At 40.6% G+C, this 27,019-nt stretch overlaps 2 protein-coding genes and 1 long non-coding RNA gene across 4 annotated transcripts in view; 1 reads left to right on the top strand and 2 right to left on the bottom strand.

The window, feature by feature from the left end:
- The window catches only part of LOC311272472 (ankyrin repeat and MYND domain-containing protein 2-like), a 72,787-nt gene that overhangs the window by 21,572 nt on the left and 24,196 nt on the right, over positions 1-27,019 (top strand). For both annotated transcript variants that reach the window (XM_084378908.1, XM_084378907.1), the window contains exons 2-6: positions 8,022-8,210; positions 9,469-9,533; positions 26,273-26,411; positions 26,590-26,688; positions 26,759-26,919. In XM_084378908.1, the coding sequence (XP_084235034.1) occupies positions 8,022-8,210; positions 9,469-9,533; positions 26,273-26,411; positions 26,590-26,688; positions 26,759-26,919 (653 nt within the window). The remainder of the gene's footprint in view (positions 1-8,021; positions 8,211-9,468; positions 9,534-26,272; positions 26,412-26,589; positions 26,689-26,758; positions 26,920-27,019) is intronic.
- Positions 15,580-17,368, bottom strand: LOC311273233 (uncharacterized protein). Its single transcript, XM_084380186.1, has 2 exons — positions 15,865-17,368; positions 15,580-15,614 (listed from the first exon to the last, which is right to left on the bottom strand). Exons 1-2 carry the CDS (start codon positions 17,238-17,240, stop codon positions 15,611-15,613), a joined length of 1,380 nt encoding a protein of 459 aa, XP_084236312.1. The 5' UTR covers positions 17,241-17,368; the 3' UTR covers positions 15,580-15,610.
- Positions 18,440-23,143, bottom strand: LOC311272590. Its single transcript, XR_014624581.1, has 4 exons — positions 23,012-23,143; positions 21,912-22,137; positions 21,288-21,594; positions 18,440-19,853 (listed from the first exon to the last, which is right to left on the bottom strand). It is a non-coding gene; the product is annotated as an uncharacterized lncRNA (long non-coding RNA).

The following is a 27,019-nucleotide window of genomic DNA, read 5'->3' as shown; positions in this document are numbered from 1 at the left end:
TTGGTACGTCGAGTATAAATGATGTCCAAATGCTGCTCAAAACATTTGATCCAAATCGGCCTAATCGAGGCGCTAAAACATAGAGTATAAGCTTCGAAAGGCTCTCCCCCCCAACCTATAAGTGCTATTGACTTGAAATTTTTCGTACATGGCCTCCTGATAGTCCTCTACAAAAAAAAGCCTCTTTAGGGTGGCCTCTTCAGGGTGGCTTCAGGGTGGCTGGTTTGAGACGAAAGAGGTTAGAACCCGCAGATTGCCGCTTGCGGCTATATTCTTCTTATCGTTTGCTTTTTTGCTTGCGTCTTATTTTTTCTGTATTCCTACAGTATGCTTCTGTAAAGCATGTTGAATTGAAATGTCTCAATGGTGCTGTATAAATAAACTCACCTTGTTTTCTTTGTCATATACGTATGTTACTACACTCTTAAAAATTCCAGCAAAGCACAAATGAAACATTAGCTCCAACAGTTATCACTGTGGAGCTAAATGGCCCCTGTCAGAAGTATTGACTTATTGCCTTATTATTGCAATATGTTTATTGATGCATTATATAATAATAATAATCAACTTTATTTATATAGCACTTTCTAAAAACACAGTTTACAAAGTGCTTTGACAAAACAAATCAAAATTGCAGTGGACAAATGAAATAAATGGCATTTACAGTTAAACAATTTTAAACAAATAACTGAAGAACAGAAGTAATGAAAAAAAATAATGAAATAAGCAAAATAAAGAAATGGAAATAAATCAAATAGGTAAAATAAACAAAACAAATAAATTAATATAATAAACTCAAACGGTAGGAGCAAAAGCAAAAGGACGACATCGCATAAAGCCAAGTCTATAAAAATGGGTTTTAAGAAGTGATTTAAAAGAGGTTACCGATCCTGCGGGCCTCATCACCTCAGGTCCTAATGGCCAAGGAACGAGCGGCTGTGGTTTTTAGCCTCGACTTTGGAACGGCTAGAAGGGCCCCGCCCAAGGATCTAAGGCTATGAGCTGGCTCGTAGGGAATTAAAATGTCTTCTCAAAGATATTGTTGTGAGACATAAGCTAAAAGTTGAGTAGAAACTACTTTCTCTAAAACCTTGGATAAAAATGGAAGCTTAGAAATTGGCCTAAAATTGTTAAGAACTGAAGGGTCAAGGTTTGGTTTCTTTAAAAGGGGTTGGACCACAGCATGTTTAAAAAGGAGTGTGGGAAAATACCACTTTTTAGGGAGCTGTTAATAATCAATAAAATACTGGGTCCAACAGTGTCAATAATCTCTTTAAGAAACTTGATAGGGATAAAATCAAGGCTGCAAGTAGTTTGTTTCATGTGTGATATGAGTTTAGTTAAAAAGGGCATTAAAACCGGTTCAAAACAGCTAAAAAAAACTATGGATGTCCCTACTGGTCTTTAAAATTCGGTCCGGGGTGTAATGTTTTGCCTAATATTGTTGACTCTGTTTCTAAAATAGTTTAAAAAGTCCTCACACCTTTCTTGAGAGGCATCAAGGAGGGGGTGATTACCCACTATGACCTTAAAAAAAATTCTGGGGTTGAAGTGATTTGCTAAAATTAAGTTGGAGAAGGATGTTCTTGCTTCCCTAACTGCTTTTTGGTAGTTTAGCATGGCATCTTTCCAGGTCTTATAAAACACGTGTAAGCCTGTCTTTTTCCATTTCCTTTTATTTCTCCTGCAGTCTCTTTTCAACGATTGGGTGGAGTTGTTTAGCCAGGGCTGCAGTGCTCTATTTGTTTTTTTATCTTTGTAGGGGGCGATGGAGTCCAAGACAGACTGACAGGTGTGGTTAAAAAGGGAGATCAGCTCCTCTGTGTTAATTAAAAGCAGTTAAAGAAGCAGTAAAAAAAACTCAGAAAACTTGTTAGCAGAATTAGTGTTAAAAACTCTCCCGCGGACTGGTGCACTGTGATTAAAAGGTGTTTGGGATAAAATCATATTGAATAAAACAGCTTTATGATCCGACACAAATATTCTTAGTAGTGAATTTATCTGGGCTGAGGCCACTGAACAAAACCAGGTCAAGGATGTGACCCTTTGAATGTGTGGGCTTTTGTACCGCCTGAGTGAGGTTAAAAGACTCAAAAATATCCACAAAGTCTGTGGTAAAAGATTGAGGAGGGCAACAAACATGGATGTTAAAATCACCTAAAATAAGAATTTTGTCGTTCTTTGACATAAAATGAGATAAAAGCTCTGCAAACTCTTGGATAAAAGCAGAGTTTGATTTGGGCGGTCTGTAGATTACTAAAATTATTACTGGAACTTTGGAGTGTACCATAAAACCAAGGTGTTCAAAAGAAGTAAAACTCTTTGGAAAATAGACGTGCATTTAAAATCTTTTCCGTAAATGACAGCAATCCCCCCTCCCCTGCCTAACAGCCAAGGTTGGTGAAGGTGTGTTAAATCAGGGAGGGCGTTACGGTGGGGTTTTTTCTTAGAATCCAAATGCAGATATCAGAGACAGGAAGTCAGTGAACAAAGGATTTTACTTCACAAACTGTGATGTCCGGAGGGTAATGGGGAGGAGAAGACCAGGCAGGCAGGAGGGCAGGCAGGCAGGCAGGCAGGCAAGCAGGGCTGGCTGGAGCCAGCATGGAGGAACACAGGAGAGCAAACTGGAAGTAGTGCAGAACGGCACTGGAGAGTTCTCCAGCCAAAGAACAATGTCATTAGCGCAAAGGTGAAAACACAAAATACTTTGAATGTCTAGGAACCACTACGTCGCACCGTATGGGATGTAATAATCTAGCGCCGAAGTGGTGGAGAGACCAGGTAGATAAAGCCAGAGGGGGATGAGATGATCTGGAACAGGTGTATTTTGTTGAGGAAATGTTAATGAGCAAAGAAAGATCTTCATTGGCAGATTTTGTTCTGCCTAAACAAACTAAATAAACAAACTCTCTTTGTTTTAATGACTGAAAAAACTGAATAAACAACCTGACCTTAAAAGGACAGCACAATTTATACTGTTTTACTTTGTTTATATGTTTATATATATGTATACATATATTTGTTTATATACCCTGCCACCTTTCTACCTTCAAACAGTGTTCTAGGACCTTGTTTTCCTCCGAGGACAGCTTGTTTATTCACTTATGGAAAAAGTTTGTATCATTACCTCATTAATATTGTAAATATTACAATTCTGAGTTTGAATTTCTTCTTCAACTTTATTTTATTTGCATGGCACTTTTCATACATATAGCAACACAAAGTGCCTCACAGAAGATAAAAACATAAAAGAAGAACTGAGAACAACAAAGAATAACCTTAAAAACCCAAACCTCCCACCCCCACAAATAAACGCATAGAAATACATAAATACATACACACTTTGCTCTCCTGTGTTCCTCCATGCTGGCTCCAGCCACGCACACCGAGAGAAATCATGGTCCATGACCGCAGGGGGGCGCCGCCACAGGAACCACCCCAGCCCAGGCACACAGGAGGCTCCACACCAAGGTGCAAAGCCTTCTAGGCACCCAGGCCAGAGCTGCCCACGGGACAGCACCCCCATCGGTAGACCAAAAACAACTCCCAGTGTGGTAGGCCCCTAATTAGGGAAACACCGGAAATGCGAGGGACTAAAACAGTAAAATAAGATAAAAGTATAAAGCTAAAAACTGAAGTAATAAAAACGATTATGACATTAAAGAAAAACAATAAAACAGTAGGATAGGGTAAAAGGTAAAAAGGCTAAAGCTGATGGATTAAGAAAGTAAAAGCTAAATTAAATAGTATAAAATAGAATAGAATAATAAAAAATTATAAGAATAGGGGTAAGAGCATAAAAGGAATTAAAAATAATTAAACAAGCTCAGTTAAAAGCTTGATTAAAAAGGTGGGTCTTGAGCCTCTTTTTAAAAACATCAACAGTCTCTGTGGCCCTGAGGTTCTCCGGCAGGCTGTTCCACAATCGGGGGCCATAATAACTGAATGCCGCCTCCCTGTGTGTTTTAGTTCTTACTTGTGGTATGGTTAAAAGGCCGGCACCGGAGGACCTCAGGGTCCGCGAGGGTTGATATAGTAAAAGTAGTTCAGATAAATAAGAAGGCCCAAGACCATTAAGACATTTAAAAACTAATAAAATAACCTTAAAATCGGTCCTGAAGCGCACAGGGAGCCAATGCAGCGATTTTAAAACTGGTGTAATGTGCTCCCACCCTCTGGTCCTCGTCAGCACGCGTGCGGCTGAGTTTTGTAGTAATTGTAGATTATGCATGCTCTTTTTGGGAAGACCAGAGAGCAGGGCATTACAGTAATCTAAACGACAAGAGATAAAAGCATGCATCAGAACCTCCGCGCTGGCCTGGGAGAGAAACGGGTGGACCCTGGCTATATTCTTAAAATGGTAAAAACCTATCTTTGTTATGTTTTTGATGTGTGGAATAAAAGTGAGCTCAGAGTCAAAAATCACGCCTAGATTTTTTACAGATTGTGATGGTTTAAAATCCTGTAACTTTGGTAAAAGTTTCTCTCTCTGGCCTTCAGGACCAATGACTAAAACCTGTTTTGTCCTGGTTGAGCTGCAGGAAGTTTGCTGCCATCCATGACTTAATATCTAAAATATCTAAAAGTTAAAAAGGGCATCAATTGGCCCTGTGTCATCAGGAGACACGGCGATGTACAGCTGCGTATCGTCAGCGTAGCTATGAAAGCTAATGCCGTGCCTCCTGATGACGTCCCCAAGGGGAAGCATGAAAAGATTAAAAAGAGTTGGACCTAAAATTGACCCTTGGGGAACTCCACACTTTGTCTCGTGGATTCTCGAGGAACATGTATCCATACTTGCATGTATCCATCCATACAAAGAAACGTCGATCAGTAAGGTAGGACGTGAACCAGAACAGTACCAGAGAGGCTGACCAGGTTCCTCAGTCTGTTTAATAAAATGTGATGGTCTACTGCAGTGGTTCTCAACCGGGGGGGCGCACCCCCACACTCTCCCGGGGGGGCGCAAGTACGCTACAGGATGGGAGAGAAAAAAATAAAAAATTAAAAAAAATTAAAAATCTGGAAGAAAAAAAATCACGAAAATCACCCTCCATGTCGAAATGTTTTGTCAAACGCCACAAGCGATAAATCTAGCGACTTTAACTGGTGTTCTTGGAGACTTTTGGAGACCACAGCAGAATGGTAACTAATAACCACCCTTTTGCTTGCATTGTAAAATCTATCAAACTCTGACTATACACATTTCTCACAAATAATTAGGCTTACACATGTTCCATGGGTAAACATTTTTATTGTATTTCTAAATGTTTCAGAGCCAGGCACCAGCATCATGTCGGCCAGGTCTCCTCCCCAGAGCGCGTGCCCTCTGCCCCCGGTGCTTCGCCCAGACCAGACATCATCACGGCAGAGGTCCTGGACAGACGCATAGAAATATGCAGCTTATTGGCCTCAGTTGTCGGCGCATTTGAGACAATAAATAACACATTAAAATCAATGAAATTCTAAATAAGCCTTAATAAAATGCTAAAATGACTAAATGTTGTCCATTGTCTGTGTTTAGTATGCCTTTAGCCAATTCCACCTACAATACTTCACGTTACTGATTAAATAGCATTTGCAAGAGTTTAAAGTATACTTTACGTGTTTAAAGCGATGAATGAGGTCCTGTCTCCTCCGTATAGCCCCCTGTGGAGGCTGTGCTGCCCGCGGCTCCATGGGCATTGGCTCATCTGGCTGCTCTGGCACATCAAAAGCACTCCATTCACTAATGCGACGTTGTACAAAACTTAACAGGTCAAAATAATATCGCACACTTTCTCTGTGCTTTACAGCAGCGTTCCCCCTGCAGGTCCGAGACAGAGCCACCTGCCCTTCAGCGACCCGAAGCAGCTCCACTGTGACCCGTGTGTGTGCGTGCACTATTGAATCTGCGTTCCTGCTCTGTAGCGGAGTTATTAGGTGTTTCGTTAATTAGTTGTCATGTTAGGCTTAGCCTATCATATTGTTTTATTTATTTATTTTAAAAAAGTGGTCTTTACATTTTTTTAAAATGTATTCGTTTTAAGAATCCGTTCTGTTCTGAATATGTGGCTGCTTGTGCTTAATGACAGCTGAGGTTAGTTAATTATTTTCAGACCCAGATTTTGCTGTGCTGCACCGCAAATCCACAGACTCAGATTTGCGTACACGAGCTCAGACCTGACGTGAGATCTGTTCGTAGTTTCCGCGGAAATGGTCATATGCACGGTTTTCTGCCGTACGTTCGTTTGATAAATGAGGGGCACTGTGCTCAACGAGCAGCGGGTGCTGCCATGAGTCCCTCCCCCGTTCAAAAGCACTCACAGGCGGTCAATCTGTCAGTAACCTCGCGCAGCAGTCCCAGCCTGCAGTCAGAGCAGAGAGGAGACACACACCACTCCGCGTCCAGGCTGCAAATGAATCGAGCGGGGGGGGCGCAAGTAGGATGAGAGGGGGGAAAAAATCACAAAATCACACGTAACACATATGTCACACGTTGAGCCAAGAATTGAGGATCTTTGCAAGGCAAAGCAGGCTCAGGTCTCACATTAACACCGCCTACCTGCAACCTTCTGTAAAAAAAAGCTGGGGGCCCAGCTTGCAAAAGGTTGAGAACCCCTGGTCTACTGTATCGAAGGCGGCGGTTAGATCCAGTAGAACCAACACTGTGAGTTTATGATTATCTAAATAGCTCCTGATGTCATTTAAAATCTTTAAAAGGGCTGTCTCTATACTGTGGTTCATCCTAAAACCAGATTGATGGCTCTCTAAAATATGTTTTGAGTTTAAGAGATCATTTACTTAATTAAAAACAAGTTTTTCTAAAATTTTACTTAAAAATGGTAAGTTGGATACAGGCCGATAATTATTTAAAACATTGGGGTCTAAATCACTCTTCTTCAGATGGGGCTTCACCACCGCCGTTTTAAAGGGGGTGGGGAAGACACCCGTCTGAAGAGAGCAGTTCACCATATATAACAGTTGTTCCTCAAAGAATCCATAGAGTGTTTTAAAAAAACGATGTGGGAATTGGATCTAAAAGGCAGGTTGTGGGCTTTACCTGGGAGAAAACTCTACCAAGTGTCCTCGCATCAAGCAGGGCAAAACTTTCCATAGGTGAAATCAATGACATCAATGATCCAGGTGTGTCACTTAAAAACTGTTGGGATAAAAGACTGGATCTGATGTCATTGATTTTTCTTCTGAAGTGGTCAGCAAAGTCCTCGCAAAGGGCGTTGTCTGGTGTCTTGGAGGATCTTTTAAAATTTTTGTTTGTTAAAAGATCGATTGTGGAGAATAAGAATTTGGGATTATTTTTATGAGCATGGATTAGTTTTTGGAAGTGGGAGATTCTTGCCTTTTTGACTGTGTTATTGTAAGATTTGAGGTGTTCACGTAATATTTCATAGTGAACTGTTAGCTTTGATTTCCTCCATCTCCGTTCAGCACTCCTGCATTCCCTTTTGAGTTTTTTAATTTCCTCAGTTCTCCACGGGGGTGTAGGTCTTTTTCTGATTGTTTTAATTAAAAGTGGAGCCACTGAGTCTAGTGTTGACTTTATTTTATTGTTAAAGTTGTCAATGATTAAATCACAGGGTGCTGGTAAAATTTCGGCAGGAGTGCTCTGTAAAATCTGGATAAAATTTGCAACCACTTCAGAAGTTTGGTAGTGTTTCCTCACTGTTCTCACAGGGGCCTCCCGCTGATTAAAACTGGTGATTGTAAAAAAACACACAAAAGTGGTCAGATACAGCCAGGTCCACAACAGAGGGCGCACCAATAGACAGGCCATAGGATATAACCAGGTCTAAGGTGCGCCCCCTGCTGTGGGTTTGCTGCGTGACATGCTGCTTAAAATCAAGGCAGTGTAAAAGCTGACACTTTACTGCAGGGGGAGTCTGGACTTCATTAAGGATTTAACACAGTTGTCAGAGTGACTAGTCAGAGAAGGGTATTCTAATTTTGTCTTTGAATTGAATGAAGTGACTGAGTTTTACTAAGCAGACAACATGTGTCTCCCTCCGTGTCTGGTATAGTGGTATGTTCCAGTGATGGCTCAGTTGTGTCCTGTAGTTCATCAGTCCACCTGTACACTGTGACTGTTAACTGGACCCAGCAGCAGAGAACCACCCAGCTCATTCAGAGCAGATCAGACAGGATGGCTGCACCTCAGAGAGGAGATCTGTCAGCATCTGAGAGACAGATCCTGCAAGTTATTGCTGCTGGTGAGTAAAAGGCCTATAAGGTGATACTTTTAGCTTTCTTCACTCACTCACGCACTTCACACATTTATTTTTTTCCCCAAGTATAGATTTTTTTTATTGTGAAATCTTTGGCACTAAATATGATCCAAACCATGACATTGGACTGTCATTAATATTTACCATGTGGTTTTAGTGATATCACTGTGTGCATTTGGAAGCCACTGCAACATTTTAGAGATAAAATCATGGTATATAGTGTTATTTGTAAATAATTCCTAAAAAGTTTAGTGAACACAACTTTGTAATTTGGCCTCACTTAAAGGTCAAATACACTGTGTTCAATTAATCCAGCTAATTAATTTCAGTATAACCTGGACAGTTTTCACAGCAGGTCAGATGAACATGCAGCATAAAATTAACCATTAAGAAGATTTCCAAGATTAAATGACTGATGAATGATTATTTATTAGGGTTTAATAAAACCTTAGTTTCCTATAATAATAACAATAATAATAATAATAATAATAATAATAAATAATAAAAAAAAATCTGGCTGTACGCCCAACACTCAAAAAAGTTTTTCTGTATCAATTCTTGGTGTAAAACTGAGGAACAGTTTGAATGCGGAGTTGAAACAATGTCAAAACACAAACCGGTTTCATTTTTTTTTTTTTTAACAAAGAAAAAGGTACAGGGATGCAGAAGGGCTTTAAAACTCACTAGGTAATTATGATGGTTATTGTATCGGTTGTTCATTTATTAATTAATTAATTAATTTATTTATCCTGAAAAGAATGCAGGTATGTGTATACATACATACATATATATATATATATATATATGTATGTATACATATATATATTATTTATGTATATATATATATATATTTATGTATTCATAAATTATGATTAAATATGGAAGCCTATGCAGAATTATTAGCTAAAGATTAATGGACACAGGGTGGGATGATATAAATTCACACGTCTTCCCACTTAGAATTGCCTGTTTTCTTATGCACTATTCTGTTGTTGGTTTGTGTGTTTTGGGAGTTTTTTTGGCAGGAATTTTTTTTTAGAAAATTACCAGGATGGTAGCCCCATAAAATAAAACCTTTAGCCAAAACCTTTAATCAGAATAAGGTGTACTCCATCACAACTCAGCCAGGACTTGAACTTTACAAAAGTCCTAGATGCATTTAAGTCTCTCCTCTATTATTGCCTATATATTGCCTCTATGGTCTCCATCAGCTACATTTTACAGTGATACTTTTTTTCTGCAGGTAATGTACAGGAGGCTGCCCAGCTGCTTGCAAGCAAAGAACTACGAGTTGACTGTTTGGACGAGGTATGGAAATTAAAGAAAAAAATAGCTTGACTCAGTTTTGATGCAGTTTTAGTATTCTATAATCAGTCATTTCTGTTGGTCAAAAAAATCTCAGTAGCTTTCTCTGGAGTTTTCAAAATTCAAAAACAATAGTAAGTGGAGTAAGATTTTTTCATTTTCGCAAAATTCTATTTTTTAATATTTAAACTGATCTCCAGGTTTCAAGGGAAAGTCCATTCAAACAGTGAGATGAGCTCATATGTATCCCTAAAAATACAGGTTGTCAAAAGTCTTTCCAAACTGTGACCCTATTTTACATCCTAAACTCCTCACATCCAACAAGTGTCAGCCTGCCAAGACCATGATCTTCAATATGAAGATAATGAAGAGCCTTGTTTGCTTATGATGTGAGCCCAAACCCAAAGTTGAGAAAACTCTGCTATGACCCTTTTGAAATGTTGTATTGGTTTGTGGTGCTCAGAGTGATACAAAATTACAGGGTTACAGGGCTCCCATTGCTTCATGAAGATGACTCGATCCACCCCCCCACCCCCCAAAATGAGCATTTCCTCTACCCATAATGCAACAGTTATGTCACTGAAACATATGTTATCCATTGTGATGGAGACATATGGAAAAGACTCTTGAGAGGCAGTAGCAACCCTCAAAGGTGTTTGATAATAGCATCACGCCACTACATGTAGCTCAGAGTCCTTCAGACTGCCTGTCTGTCAGAATCAGGTGTGGTTAAAGAGCTTCACATCACTGCCCACACAGTCACCTCTACCCACAACAAAAGGTCTTATGTGTGTGACGTAAGGCATTTACAGGACATTCACAAATTATTAATTAAATCCAAAGTTTGCTCATTTGCCTGCAGGACAGCGAAGCTGCTGTTGCCCTGAATCAGGTTCAAGCAAATGCTAATCAAATAAAACAATTGAATTCAAATTATTACAAAATTTTGTACAGCCTCACAAAACATTTGTATAAAAACTTAATAATATGGGACCTCACCTAATTTTGCCTCTTACTTTATTTTCATTCATCATTATTTCCAATGATGATGAAAATGATGGAATTTCCATCATTTACAGAGGCCAAGCACCAAATAGTTGTTTTCACACATACCGACTACATTTTCTGCTGCAAGTTAGGATTCATGATATTAGTGAAAGAGTGTCTTTTTTGGGTGTGATACATAAAGCATTGTGTGCATGTTAGGCATGTGAGCAGTTTCTGAGGTGGAGTTTATTGCTTGATAAATTACAAATAATCCATTGTGGCTCACAAGAACATCTTGGGATAAATATAAGATATTAGGTTAGCTTGCTCACATGAGGCAGGGGGATTCATGGGTAGAGCATCAGTGTTGGGCTAATTAAATGTTGTTGTTATTATTATTTATCGTTTTAAAAAAATGTTTTTACAATTTATATTTGGTACTAGTACATTATATTCTTGTTAAAGTGTATTTTCAGTTACATTTAAATGTTTGAAAAAACAAAAACTTACCCACTGCTCCCTGCAGTAACTGTGATCCGTGTTGAAAACCCAGACTTTAGAAAAAAGGGATTTCTGAAATCAGGATTCACCATACTGTTCACTTTTTACTGGATGCTTCTGAAATTATTGGGGCTCACCAGCAGTAACTACAGTGCAGAATGTGTGGAAAGACGAACACAGGCAAATGATACAATGTCAGGTACACAGTCTGTCATAATATGACTATTGATTTTAATTTTAAACTCATATTTCATATACACTATATTCAGAGGAAAACATTATATTTTTTTTATTCCACTACAAGTATATGACAGCTATAGGTACTTTGCAGACCACTTTTCTAACATATGAGACATTAGCTACATTTACATGGATGCTTATTTTCCACAAATAATCAGAATAAACGCCCAAAAGGAATAAAATTGTAACTACCTCAATCAGAAGAGACTGATCCGATCCATCTTGATCTGAATGAATTTTCATCAGACCCACATGGAAAGAACCTATATAAACATATATGTTTTAATATAGGTTTTAATATAGGTTTTGAATATATGCGACATACATAAAATTGGCCCTTTTCATATATTATATGTACATTTAATATATGAAAACGGACGATTTTATATATGTACATATATGTTCACTTGTATATGTACCTATGTACCTATATATGGACTTGAGCCCGACCGATAAAGGATTTTTAAGGCTGATACCGATACAAATATTTGGTGATTTAAAAATCCGATATTCTGATATATCGGCCAATATATATATATAAAAAATCCAACAGATTTCCGTAACATTAGTTATTTGTAGTTATTTATGAGTCCTCACTGAAATAATATGAGTATGCAGTTTAAAAATAAACTTGTTTTTTTCATTGTCACAACAGAACAGAGGAACATCAAAATGACTAGCTAAGTCCGCTTCACTCTCGGCTCACACGAAACAGCAGCAAAACTGGACATGGTAGTCACAAAATTTGTCATGCTTATTTGAGTTAAGAGTAGAGCCCGACCGATAAAGGATTTTTAAGGCCGATACCGATACAAATATTTGGTGATTTAAAAATCCGATATATCGGCCAATGTATATATATAAAAAATAATATCCAGAAACGCGTAACAAAACATAAACAGATTTCCATAACATTAGTTATTTGTAGTTATTTATGAGTCCTCACTGAAATAATATGATAATGCAGTTTAAAAATAAACGTGTTTGTTTTATTGTCACAACAGAACAGAGGAACATCAAAATTACTAGCTAAGTCAGTTTCACACTCGGCTTACACCTAACAGCAGCAAAACTGGACATGGTAGTCACAAATTTTGTCATGCTTATTTGAGTTAAGAGAACTGATGGGGATGTTCTTTTAATTGTTAATAAAGCAATGTATTTCTCATGACAATTGCCAACTTACCATGAACACACTTAAACGATGATCTCAGTCGTGGATAACTGGTTCGCTCTGCCCGACTGGCTGGATCAGCTGGTTGTAGGGTTTGTGGCGTTCTAAACACAAGTGTTGCCAACAGGGACGTTGTAGAGTGTCCTCTGGTGGACAAACTATGCAACGCCAACACTCATAACATGGTTGAAGGGTGTTTCATCCGTTTTTATTTTATTTTTTAAATATTCATTTATCGGCCATTATAAATGCTGATACCGGTAGTTTGGAAAATGCCTAATATCGGCCAGCCGATATATCGGTCATGCTCTAGTCCAGGTCAAAAACCACTATGCCTAGACTTCTCAAATCTGGATTAGATTATCCTACAGAGGCTAAACATTCATTATAACAGTTTCTGATCTGTGAAACCTTTATTCTATTTGTGAAAATGCTATAAAGGCACATTTCACCGTTTTCTCAGCATATATACCACATTAGACCAGGTCCTGATCAAAAACCACTGTACCCAGACTTCTCAAATCTGGATTAGATTGTCCTACAGAGGCTAAACATTCATTATAACACAGTTTCTGATCTGTGAAACCTTTATTCTATTTGTGAAAATGCTATAAAGGCACATTTCACCGTTTTCTCAGCATATAGACCACATTAGACCAGGTCCTGATCAAAAAACACTGTACCCAGATTTCTCAAATCTGGATTAGATTATCCTACAGAGGTTAAACATTAATTATAACAGTTTCTGATCTGTGAAACCTTTATTCTATTTGTGATAAATGCAATAAAGGCAGATTTCACCGTTTTCTCATCATTTAGACCACATAATCTAATCCAGATTTGAGAAGTCTGGGTACAGTGGTTTTTGACCTGGACTAGAGCCCGACCGATATATCGGCAGGCCGATATCATCGGCCGATATTAGGCATTTTCCAAACTACCGGTATCGGCATTTATAATGACCGATAAATGAATATTTAAAAAATAAAATAAAAACGGATGAAACACCCTTCAACCATGTTATGAGTGTTGGCGTTGCATAGTTTGTCCACCAGAGGACACTCTACAACGTCCCTGTTGGAAACACACGTTTAGAACGCCACAAACCCTACAACCAGCTGATCCAGCCAGAGTCGGGCAGAGCGAACCAGTTATCCACGACTGAGATCATCGTTGAAGTGTGTTCATGGTAAGTTGGCAATTGTCATGAGAAATACATTGCTTTATTAACAATTAACAGAACATCCCCATCAATTCTCTTTACTCAAATAAGCATGACAAAATTTGTGACTACCATGTCCAGTTTTGCTGCTGTTAGGTGTAAGCCGAGTGTGAAACTGACTTAGCTAGCAATTTTGATGTTCCTCTGTTCTGTTGTGACAATAAAACAAACACGTTTATTTTTAAACTGCATTATCATATTATTTCAGTGAGGACTCATAAATCAGAATCAGAATCAGAATCAGAATTCCTTTATTTGTCCCGCAAATGGGGAAATTTCTTTGTCACAACAGCCAAAGGACAGTATCACACTTAAACAGTAATAAAGTAAAAAATAAACAATATAATAAGACATAAGAAATAGAATTTAACTGGTATATACATAATATCTACAATATGAAATTGGTATTTACAATATGACATAGTATTTATTATTTATAATATGGACAGTGTAAGTTTAAACAGTTGGTATTTTTATTTACAAACAATAAATAATAAATATGGATATTAAAAATGGTCCAATTTGTGCAAACCAGAAAGTGTGTGGATATGTGCAGAGTTTTTTATTGTACAGTGCACAGTGAGGTCTACTGGGAGCAGTGCTGGTTGTAGACTCTGACAGCAGCAGGAAGGAAGGACCTGCGATACCTCTCCTTCACACACTTGGGGTGTATCAGCCTGTCACTGAAGGAGCTGACCAGTGCTGTGATAGTGGCCTGTAGGGGGTGGGACTCCTTCACCAGCAGCGATGATAGCTTGGCCATCATCCTGCTGTCTCCCACCACCTGCACTGGGTCAAGAGGGCATCCCAGGATGGAGCTGGCCTTCTTGATAAGTTTATCAAGTCTCTTCCTATCTGCTGCCGAGATGCTGCTGCTCCAGCAGACTACACCATAGAAAATGGCTGATGCCACCACAGAGTCATAGAAAGAAGTCAGGAGTGCCCCCTGCACTCCAAAGGACCTGAGCTTCCTCAGCAGATGGAGTCTGCTCTGACCTTTCTTGTATATTGCTGCAGTGTGATCAGTCCAGTCCAGTTTGTTGTTCAGGTGAACTCCCAGGTACTTGTAAGACGTCACCATCTCAATGTCCGTTCCCAGGATGTTCACCTGAATGCAGGGTTGTTTGCGCCTGCGGAAATCCACCACCAGCTCTTTGGTCTTCCCGGCGTTGAGCTGGAGGTGGTTCCGCTGGCACCAGTCCACAAAGTCCTGAATAAGTTCTCTGTAGGCTCCGTCATCCCCGTCCCTGATGAGGCCGACGATAGCAGAGTCGTCAGAGAACTTTTGTAGATGGCTGTGGGGTGTTTGGTGGGAGAAATCAGCAGTGTACAGGGTGAACAGGAAAGGGGCCAGGACTGTTCCCTGTGGGGCCCCTGTACTGCAGACAACCGTGTCCGACACGCAGTCCCGAGTCCTCACATACTGTGGCCGGTTGGTGAGGTAATCGAGGATCCAGGACGTGAGGTGTTGGTCCACCCCCGTGAGCTCCAGCTTGTCCCCCAACAGTGCAGGCTGTATGGTGTTGAAAGCACTGGAGAAATCAAAGAACATGATCCTCACAGTGCTTCCAGGCTGCTCCAGGTGGGACAGTGATCTGTCCAGGAGGAAGATGATGGCGTCGTCCACTCCGATGCCAGGCTGGTAGGCAAACTGGAGTGGGTCCATAAAAGGACCCACCAGAGGGCGGAGATGGACAAGGACCAGCCGCTCCAGGGTCAGGTGTGAAGTGAGAGCAACTGGTCTGTAGCTGTTGAAGTCCTTTGGGTGAGGGATCTTTGGTACTGGTACCACGCAGGAGGTTTTCCACAGCAGTGGCACTTTTCCCAGCTTCAGGCTCATGTTAAAGATGTACTCCACAATCCTGCACAGCTGGTCTGTACAGGACTTGAGGAGCCTGGAGCTGATCCCGTCTGGACCCGTGGACTTCTTCACCTTCATCTTCCTCAGTTGATTCCTCACCTAGATAGTGGAGAGGGACAGATTGGAGCAGGGGGGCTGAGTGTCGGGTGGGGGAGGTGGGTGAATGTCAGGGGGGGCAGTGGAGGGTGTCTGCGACATGAAAGCAGTGGAGAGGGAGGTAGAGGTGAGAATGGGGCAGGAAACAGGGGGGGTGGAAGAGGTGGTGGGGGGCAGCAGAGATGAATGGGCCGGGGGAGGGGTGGGTGTCTGATCAAACCTATTGAAAAATAGGTTCAGGTCGTTCACCCACGTCTGATCCCCGGCAGCCTGGGAGTCTGGTTTCCTCAGTCCTGAGATGGTTTTAAGGCTTTTCCAGACTCCACTGATGTTACTCTGCTGCAGCTGGACCTCCATCTTCCTCCTGTAGCTGTTCTTCCCCTCTCGGATCTTCTTCCTCAGCTCCTTCTGCACAGCCTTCAGCTCCTCCTTGTTTCCTGACCTAAAGGCCCTCTTTTTCTCCTTAAGGAGAACCTTAATGTCAGGATTAATCCAGGGTTTGCTATTTGAAAAACACCGTACAGTCCTGGTGGGTACAGTGTTTTCAACACAGAAGTTGATGTAGTCCGTTATGCATCCTGTTAAGCTGTCGATGTCCTCCCCATGAGAAACACACAGTTCTTCCCACACAGTCGAGTCAAAGCAGTCCCTCAGAGCCTCTTCAGACTCCTCAGTCCATGCTTTAACTGTGCGGGTCTCCACTGGTTGCCTGTTTACAAGGGGCTTGTACACAGGCAGGAGATGAACCAGGTTGTGGTCAGATCTTCCCAGGGGAGGGAGGGGGGATGAGTTGTATGCCTCCTTGCTGTTGGCATAGAATAAGTCCAGTGTTTTATTGTCTCTGGTGTGGCAGGTGACATACTGAGTGAATGTGGGCAGGGTGGAGGACAGAGAGGCATGATTGAAGTCTCCAGAGATGAGGAAGAGGGCCTGTGGGTGCTGTGTCTGCAGTGAGCTTGTGACTGAGTGGAGAGCGTCACAAGCTGCATCAGCGTTAGCAGAGGGGGGGATATACACTGCGATCATGATCACCTGTGTAAACTCCCTCGGGAGGTAGTACGGCCTCATGCTAACCGCTAAAAGTTCAATGTCTTTACTGCAGACCTGCTCTTTAACAGTGATGTGCCCAGAGTTACACCATCTGTCATTAACAAACACAGCCAGCCCTCCTCCTTTCCTCTTACCGCTCTCTGCCGTCCTGTCCGCCTGCCGCATTTGAAAACCGTCCAGGTTAGCGTCCGTGTCCGGGGTCTGCGCCGTTAGCCACGTCTCAGTAAACACCATGATGCTGCTCTCACGGTAGTCCCTCTGATGCCGGGTCAGCGCCGTTAGCTCGTCCATCTTGTTGGGGAGAGATCTTACATTCCCCATGATGATGGACAGGAGGATGGGTCGGTAGCGTCTCCTCCTGCTACGGCGAGCAGCTCCGGCACGGCACCCGCGTCTCCTCCTCTTCAACTCCCGCGGGACATCGGGCCGCTCGAGCGGCGGCACCGCAGCGCTACTGAGGGTCAACAGCTGATCCCTACTGTAAACAATAGGGCCGCGTACAGGCTCCCCGGGCACGGCGGAAAACAGCGAAAAAAGCAGAATTAAGACCAGAGCGATAAAAACAACTCTGGTCTCCATACTGCCCGGAGAAAGAGCTCCAAAGTCAAGTAAATAAAAAAAGTTAAAAAGTACTAAAAGTTATAAAAAAAGAAGAAAAAGCTCAAAGGTGAGCGAGAGCTGCTGTAACAGGCTGCCACTCACGCGGCGCCCCTCCTACACTCCAAATAACTCCAAATAACTAATGTTACGGAAATCTGTTTATGTTTTGTTACGCGTTTCTGGATATTATTTTTTTTATATATACATTGGCCGATTTATCGGAATATCGGATTTTTAAATCACCAAATATTTGTATCGGTATCGGCCTTAAAAATCCTTTATCGGTCGGGCTCTACTCTTAACTCAAATAAGCATGACAAATTTTGTGACTACCATGTCCAGTTTTGCTGCTGTTACGTGTTAGTCCGTGTCCTAACTGGATGCGACGCGAGCGAGCGACAGCTGCAAAATCAATTGTTTTCTATGTGAATGTCCTAACTGGCCGCGTGCGACGCAGCGCGACGCGATGCGCCGTTTAGAGCCCGACGCCCGGTTTCTATTTTCAGTTGCTCGCGTAGACAGCACCATGGACGAGGAGCAGCTGATTCAGTTGGTTGAAATGAGGAGCTACCTGTACGATACCTCCTCATTTCACTATAAAAACGTCAATAAGGTGGCAGCTGCCTGGAGGGAGATCGCCCGGGAGCTAAAAGTCTCTGGTAAGTTATGTTTGTGTCTTTTCTGCTAGGATGCTACGTTACTAGCTAGCTTATTTTTCAAAGTGGAGATGGTGATATGATACAATATCAATACCTGCAACATTGATACATTGTACACCATGTTATAGTCTCCGGAGAAGGCGGATTTGTTCTTCATGCTATAGCCTAACTGAAAGTTGATAAAAACCGTTGCTACATTAGGTTTTCTGTCAATCTAGTTACGGTTTAACTACCGTTAAACAACCGTTGGTTGAACGGTTTAACGGTAGGGTTAAACAGGTTGTGTCCCTGAAATAATCCTCTCCATGTCTGTTTTGGTTTTGTTGTTTGTGTGTTTATTTTTTCACTTAACATCATCATCTGTCTGTACTGTGTACAGTGCAACATTGATGTTAATATTTCTCAAATTTATTTATCACTATTTTTAATAGACTGATCATTACTGACCCAAATATTTAACATTTTAATGCTTTGACTAATGCATGGCTCTGTTTATTAATCCAGGTGTGTCTGACCCTTGTGACTACTCAGACACACCTGGATTAATCAGTTTGTCCAATAATGTAAGACAGGAAATAACGGAGCAGCATTAAGTTCAGGAAGTAGTGGAGCTGTGCATAGAGCCCATTGTTTTCTTTGGGAGAGAGGCCACTATAGTAATTCTGTATTTCTAGTGTAAGTTAGTCTTCTTTAGCATTCAACAACATTCCTAGTTAAGGAAAATTGTATTCTCACACACATAATTGTAAATTGAACTGTTTAATCTGATGAGAAAAAGATTTTTTTTTTAAATAAAGATGACAAAGAGAGATATTACATCAACAAATAGATTACACATGTAGGGTCTGATAATACATTTTCTTTTTTGTCTGTTTCTGAAATCTATGTACAGTCACTGATAATAGAAATAAGGAATATGTCATGTCATTTTAATCTATTAATATAAGTAAGTAAATTAAGAATTGCTTTTAAAAAATATTATTCAAAGAAAAACATACAAAATACCATACAATAAAAATCTGTGTCATGTGCAGGTGCTGATTTCATTTCATTTCCAGCAGTAGGCCTATGTGTTTACTATAGTGGCTTCAGAAAAGTATCGCACAAACTTATCCCGCACAGCAAATGCCTCCTGACCACCGCGGTTCGGATGGTCATTCACTGACTGCAGGTTTTCACCCTCGCACGGCAGCCTGCACTCTGCATCACCAGGCCTCGTGAGAAAGTTATGCAGAATACAGGCTGCCACAACCAGTGTGTCCACTTTCTCCACCGACATATGGATGGTGCAGAGGATGATCCTTCATCTTGCAGCCAGCATACCAAAGGCCTTCTCTACTGTCATGCGAGCCCTTGACAGCCGATAGTTGTATGTGGCTCTGTCCCGAGAGAGGTTTCGTCCTCCAAAAGGCTTCAGGAGAAATGGCTTTAGGGGAAATGCCGCATCAGCGACTACAACATGAGGCACCTCCCCTAGGAACTCAGCGTCTGGCAGGGGTGTTGGTGGTGGTACATGGAGGGTGTTGTTCTCCAGCCCCCTGCGCAGTGCAGAGTTCCTGAAGACCCCTCCATCGCTGGTTCTGCCAAAATCTCCGATTTGTGTCACCAGAAACCTGTAGTTTGCATCGACAAGGGCCAGCAGTACAATAGAGAAGGTCCCTTTATAATTAAAAAAGAGACTTCCACTCCTGGGTGGAGCTGTGATTGCAATATGTTTCCCATCTAGTGCTCCAATGCAATTGGGAAACTGCCATTTCGCCAGAAGCCCCTGGCCACCATAGCTCAGGTTTCTTCTGTTGGTTGAGGGAGGAAGCGGTGCAGCATGTGCTTTTCAATGGCCTTGGTGGTGTCCAGGATACAGTCTGACGCTGTTTGCACCCCTACTCTGTAGTCATAGGCCATTGAATGCATGGAGTCCCCTGATGCCATGTATCTGCAAAAGAAAGACCTATGTTTAGTTACATTTTATTTGCATTGAATAATATTTTTTTCTTTTCTTAACAGATCCAGAGCATTGCAAGAACAAGTGGAAATCTTTGCGTGACACTTTCAACAGACTCCGGAAAGTTGTTCCACCCAGTGGGTCAGAGGGGGGTGGTAAGAAGGAATGGAGACACCTGAAATCCATGTGGTTTCTGCTGCCACATCTCAGGGAAAGATGGTAGGATTATTTGTACTGTATGCAGCAAGTATTCAGATCTTTTACTTAAGTGAAAGTAGCAATACCACAGTGTGTTTATTTTGTAAAAGTAACTGTGTGTTTTATTCTGTAATCTAATTCTGCAAAATAACTAGTAGCTAAAGCTGTCAAATAAATGTAGTGGAGTAAAAAGCACTATATTGGTTCACAAAATATAGTGGAGTGGAGGTATAAAGTATCAAAAAAAGTGAGTAAAGTACATCCAAATTGTACTTAAGTACAATACAGTGCAGTAGTAAGCTAATCTATGTGATGGGCACATTGGTGAGATAAGAAATTTAAATAACCATGGAGTTAAAACACATGAGCCCACAGTGACATTGGGCCTAAACTACTCCAATAAGGTGCATTCATATTATTAGAACATATCTATTCATTTTGGACAAAGCATTACTTAATTATTTTACTGTAACATATTGCACTATGACATCTACATATTTGAAGCACCATGGATGTTTGTCTATTTTCAGTTGCAGAAGCAGCCTTGACCAGGTAGATGTAGTGAGGACAGAAGAGGAGGAGGAGGGAGGAGAAAGGTCTGAAGAGGTGGAAGTGGAAGATGAAGATGAGGATGAGAGGACAGTAGATGTGGAGAGTGGGGAGGAGAGACAGGTGAGAGAGCAGAGAGATGAAGGAGAGAGGGCCCACTCCTACAGCTCCAAAAGAAGGAAGCGGGAAAGAAATCCACCACAGAACCCCTCCACCGAAGACCTCTATGAGATTTTGAGGACTCCTATTCAACCTGATGACCCAGATGAAATGTTTTTGCTCAGTTTACTGCCAGAGTTCAAGCAAGTGACAACCAACAAGGGCCAGCTGAAGGCACAGCTGTTGACCACAATTTTAAATTGGGATAACAACCAGGTTTTTCACCCTCCCCCACGACCATCCCACCCCATCCCACCCCACCACAGCCCTTACTATTTCAACAACCCAAACAACCCCACTTATGAACAATTATGAATAATTAGGCTTTGAATTGTTATTAACTCCTGTATTCTATTCTGTATTCTTGTTATTTATTACTGTCTCTTTATCTATTATTACATGTTTGATTGATCGATTGAATTACACAGATTTACAGGAAGTATTTTGTATGCAATAAATAAAAAATAATACTTTTATTATCTATTATCTATTATCTAAAGCGTGTGTCTTTTCATTTACCTCTATGTGATAGCCAATCTCTGCTTAGCCTCAATTGGCTCTCTGTAGTTGGTTGTTTGCTTACAAAGGTCCTGACCTACATAGGACAACACCTCTTCTAACTGGGCAGCGCTCATCCTGAAGTAGTTCTGGTATCTTTTGCTGTCAAGTGCCAATTCCTGCACAAGGTTATAGTAATCCCCCTTCTGTTTTCGTGCCTGGTTGAGAGGATGGACCCACTGCCTTGTCCTGCTGGAGGTACTCTGCTGGAGGAGTAGAAAAGCAGCCACTTTCCTTTTTTTTAACTCCTGACGTCTGTAAAAGGGTCCTGTTTGAAAACAACGAAGTCTAATTAGTCCTGTTGTTTTTGGGTGACGTTTAATGTTTGAATGGTAGAGGGCGCTATGCCCCTAATTACACACATAGATATCTATCGGTTATAGTGTGGCCAACTGGTCTCATAAGTTGAGACCAGTTGGCCACACTGTAATTCACGTCAGTTATGAGTCATAACTGACGTGAATGACGCCCGCTAATAACAATTAACTTGCTGTTGGCTATATTATATGTCAAGAAACATCTAAATTCACAATATAAAACTTGTTTTCTGTTTAAAAAGTACAAACGTAGGAAGCAAGTACTCACCCATCTTTTAACCAGGTAGTTACGTCTCTCTCCAGTCGGATGTCGAGTGCACAGCTGATGTGTTTCCATGACAACAGACGCACATAGTCAACGCATTCAGTCAGGACAGAGAGCGTCAGATGTGACACGATTGTTGGCCGCTCGCTCGCGTCGCATCCAGTTAGGACACGGACTAAGCCGAGAGTGAAGCGGACTTAGCTAGTATTTTTGATGTTCCTCTGTTCTGCTGTGACAATGAAACAAACAAGTTTATTTTTAAACTGCATTATCATATTATTTCAGTGAGGACTCATAAATAACTACAAATAACTAATGTTACGGAAATATTTGTTGGATTTGTTATATTTTTTTTTTTTTTTATATATATCGGCCGATATATTGGAATATCGGATTTTTAAATCACCAAATATTTGTATCGGTATCGGCCTTAAAAATCCTTTATCGGTCAGGCTCTAACCTGGACCAGGTCTAATGTGGTCTATATGATGAGGAAACGGTGAAATCTGCCTTTATTGCATTTTCACAAATAGAACAAAGGTTTCACAGATCAGAAACTGTGCTATAATGAATGTTTAGCCTCTTTAGGATAATCTAGGCCAGATGAGACAAGTCTAAGCATAGTGGTTTTTGATCAGGACCTGTTCTAATGTGGTGTATATGCTGAGAAAACGGTGAAATGTGCCTTTATAGAATTTTCACAAATAGAATAAAGGTTGCACAGATCAGAAACTGTGTTACGCGCACTGCACGTTACGTTAATTTCCTCTTAACTTTCCGAATCTGAAGCTGGCGAATCGGAGGCTAACTTCAGCGTCGTTAATGTTAGCCATTAAGATAACAACAGGCGCTAATGTAATATGCAAATATGAAAGGTAAACGTCATTGATATGCTAATGTGGTAACAAAAGGCTTGAAACGCTATTGGCATAGTAACACAGTCAAACAATAGGCTAAAACGCTTCTAGATTAGTATTAATGCTAGCAAAGTCAGTTAGTTACTATCAAAACAGATATGCAAAAAAACGAACTTTTACTCTGTACAGAAGATACATCTAAGACACCTAAACTTGTGCTTTAAGGTGCCAAACAACCAAACTTACAGCAATTGCTTTCAAAGGTGTCTAGATGAAGTTTAAGAAGGAAAACCTCCATCATGTTCATCAGAGCTTCACTTGTTTACAACAACTCGTCTCTATCCCATAATGCATAGCGTATCTCTTACAAGCCTTCAAAATAAGAGTACATCATGAAATTACATTACATGAATTATGAACTCCCTTTTTTAATGAAATAAATTAAAGGGCAAATCACAACTTTTACCAGAGGGCAGAACAATAATAATAATGATAATAATAATAATAATAATAATAATAATAATAATAATAATAATAATAATATAGCGCTTCATCAGGAACCCAAAGTGCTTACAGTAGCTGTGTTAACATGGACACAAATGTTCAGAATAAAGGGCTGAACATAATAAAAATGCGTCATGTAAACACGTCAATTGGAAGATTCTGATCGGATTCGGCTCAATCCGAAAAAATTCTGTTTGGATCGAGAGGGGTGGTTTATGCCGATCGTTATTCCGAATCGCGTCCATGTAAACACTTATTCCGATCGTGACTTTCGGATCAGTTGCTGGATCAGTTATTTTTGTTTTATTTTGCTACATTTAGACTGTAATGACGTCTGAGCCATATTCATCTAGAAACTTCATTAAGACAAGATAGAAAACATTGCATTTGGTATGTGTGGATGTGTATGAGCTGTAATGATGTGAATCTGGCAGTGACTTAAACTTGGAAAAAAGGCTTAATTGACGAAATAAACATCATCAAACCATTTTGTTATAGATTTCCTTCTCTTCCACAATCTTCATACAAGAAAGAATTGATGACCTTGTTAATGTTTCAGGAATAAAATATAGCAAATAGTATTAGATATTTGTGTTGACATCATAGCTTTCTGTCTCCCCTCACTTGCCATAGTTAATAATGACTGGTTTCCACATAACATGCCGTTGTCACATGTCAACATGTATTTAGGATCAAATGTGATGTAATGTACATATAGGGCTTAAATGTGGATATAAAGAAGCGATATAGGAGACCTATATGCCCTGTATATGCACATATATGCACCTGAATTTGGCCTATATGCGGCCTACATGCGGCATATCTGTGGTATATATACGCATATATGCTATATATATGCGGCATATATATTATCATATATGCTGTATATATGCGGCATATATGCACAGATAAGATGCATATAGGTTTCATATATGCGCAGATAAGCTGCACATAGGATTCATATATGCACATATAAGCCGCATATAGGTTTCATATATGTGCATATATGCTGTATATATGCAGTGGTGGACAGTAACAAAGTAAATTTACTTGAGTACTGTACTTAAGTACAGTTTTTGAGTATCTGTACTTTACTTAAGTATTATTTTTTGGGGATACTTTTACTTTCACTCCACTACATTTGAAGGACAAATATTGTACTTTTTACTCCACTACATTTCTATTGATGCTCTCGTTACTCGCTACTTTTGAGCTTACGTCAGCTGATGATTTTTTTTTTTGTGCAAAATTCAGAGAAAATAAACTGTTTCTGCTGATTTGCGTATGGTTTGTCTTAGTCGTATTGCCGTACCTGTACTATGTCATGCCATACGAAGAAATGGAGGAAGAAACTGGAGAAAAACGGGGGAAACTCCCACCGAGCACCCGTGGCCTTATCTCTAAACCCCATGTTTGATTCGTTTCAGTTTACATGTTTGTTGTGCTTACCCCGAACAAATTATATCACGGCCGACAAAAACTCGTCTTCCAACCTGAAAAAGCACGTCGCGGTATGTGAAGTTGTTACTAACGTTAGCTAGCTTAATGTTGGTTAAATTGCAGATGAACATTTTAAACGTAATTGTATGTGTTTGTAGTATCATAGTTGCCATTTTTAAACGGTTTAAAAATATGCCAACAGTCGCAGTGCAGTTGAATGATTAAGTTGATTTTCTGCTCATGTTTTTTTATACAATTCATATCAAAGAGTCCAAAGTAGGGTTTAGGTGTGTGTGTATGTACGTGTGTGTGTGTGTGTGTGTGTGTGTGTGTGTGTGTGTGTGTGTGTGAGAGAGAGTGAGTGTGTGTGTGTGTGTGTGTGAGAGAGAGAGAGAGAGAGTGGGTGTGTGTGTGTGTGTGTGTGTGTGTGTGTGTGTGTGAGAGAGAGAGAGAGAGAGAGTGTGTGTGTGTGTGTGTGTGAGAGAGAGAGTGTGTGTGTGTGTGTGTGTGTGTGTGTGAGAGAGAGAGTGGGTGTGTGTGTGTGTGAGAGAGAGAGAGAGTGGGTGTGTGTGTGAGAGAGAGAGTAGCATAGAGTGAGTATAGTATATATTTCATTTGTTGATAAATGCAGCTGAGTCTGTGTTCTGAGGCTTCTTGCCTTTATTTGTTTATTTTTGAGCTATAAACACATCTGTAGCAGAATCACATCAGTGTATTGTATAATGACATTAAGCTACTTTCCTGTATTTCCTGAGATATTTTTTAAATACTTTTACTTAAGTAATTTTTTAAGCAAATACTTTAGTACTTTTACTTAAGTAATATTTTGACTAAACTACTTTTACTTGTATTGGAGTAATATTTGACAAGGAGTATCTGTACTTTTACTCAAGTAGTGAAGTTGTGTACTCTGTCCACCTCTGTATATATGCGGCATATATGCACAGATAAGCTGCATATAGGTTTCATATATGCGCATATATCCTCATATAGGTTCTCTCCGTGTTGGCGATGAAAAGGGGCGGTGTAAATCTTTGATTTTAGGAGCAATAGGAAAAAAGTTTTAAGGATTATTCAGCTGGAATCCACCGAACTAGAAACACAAATACTGTTCCAAGGACACCACGTGGGTCCATCTTGAATTAATTGAATTTTTTGTTTAAAGTTGGAAAAACAACTTCTTACTATTCTTCTTTGGTTATATATCCAGCAGATTAGACACTTGGCAGCAGGTGGGATCACTTTGCACATGTGAAAAAAGTTCAGTTTAAATACATAAAGCAGATAAAGCAAGCCCCCAGGAAGAGCGCCAGACTGTGTAATTACAACCTCAGGTGATGCAGTGGGGCCCAAAAAAATGTTTTTTCCATAAGCTTACACTGTGAAAGAAGCACCTGTAAAGAAAACATTTTTTTGAGCGTCACAGCATAATGCAACGTCCTGGATGTAATGCACATCTTATGGTATCACTTCATGTAGCATCAATGTAAACAGTTAGGTGGGGCTAACTAACTCCAAATGTCCCCCCCCACCCCCCACCCCACCTCTACTTTATCTCTTAAGAATGGTATGACTCCACTGATGCATGCAGCCTATAAGGGCAAGGCAGACATGTGTCATCTGCTGCTGCAGCACGGGGCCGATGTTAATTGCAACCAACATGAATATGGATACACTGCTCTCATGTTTGCTGGCTTGTCAGGTAAAACTATGTGTGTCACTCAGTTTTGCTGCATCTTTTGTAAGGATCTATTGAATTTTTTTATGAATTAATCTATTAAATCATAGTAGGTTAGATATTGTTAGATATTGTTAGACATTGTTGGTGCATTGTAGTGTTGTGTCTCTGAATATCAAACCAGTGTTTCCTCGTCCTGCAGGAAAGACAGACATCACCTCTATGATGCTTGATGCAGGAGCAGAGACAGACATGGTGAATTCTGTGGGTCGCACTGCTGCTCAGATGGCAGCTTTTGTAGGTGAGACAGGCAAAGACTGCTAGTTAATTAGTGCAGGCGCTACATCTTAACCCGTACATTCTCCTTTCAGGCCAGCATGACTGTGTTACAGTGATCAACAACTTCTTCTCACGGGCGAAGCTGGAGTACTACACCAGACCACGGGGACTGGAGAGGGAGCCCAAGCTGCCCCCCACGCTCGCAGGACCCCTGCACAAGATCATCATGACCACCAACCTGAATCCGGTCAAGGTGAGGGCTGCTTCTGAGCTAAAGCGTGCCCACTTACTCACAGGCTCATGAGCATGTGATTTTGTACCATTATGACCGATTTTAAAATACAGTAGTATGG

The sequence above is a fragment of the Pagrus pagrus genome (genome assembly GCF_965226575.1).
Source record: "Pagrus pagrus genome assembly, chromosome: 17".
NCBI classification, from domain to species: Eukaryota; Metazoa; Chordata; class Actinopteri; order Spariformes; family Sparidae; genus Pagrus; species Pagrus pagrus.
Note: the sequence above shows the minus strand (reverse complement) of the source record. Positions and strands in the feature narration are given on the sequence as shown.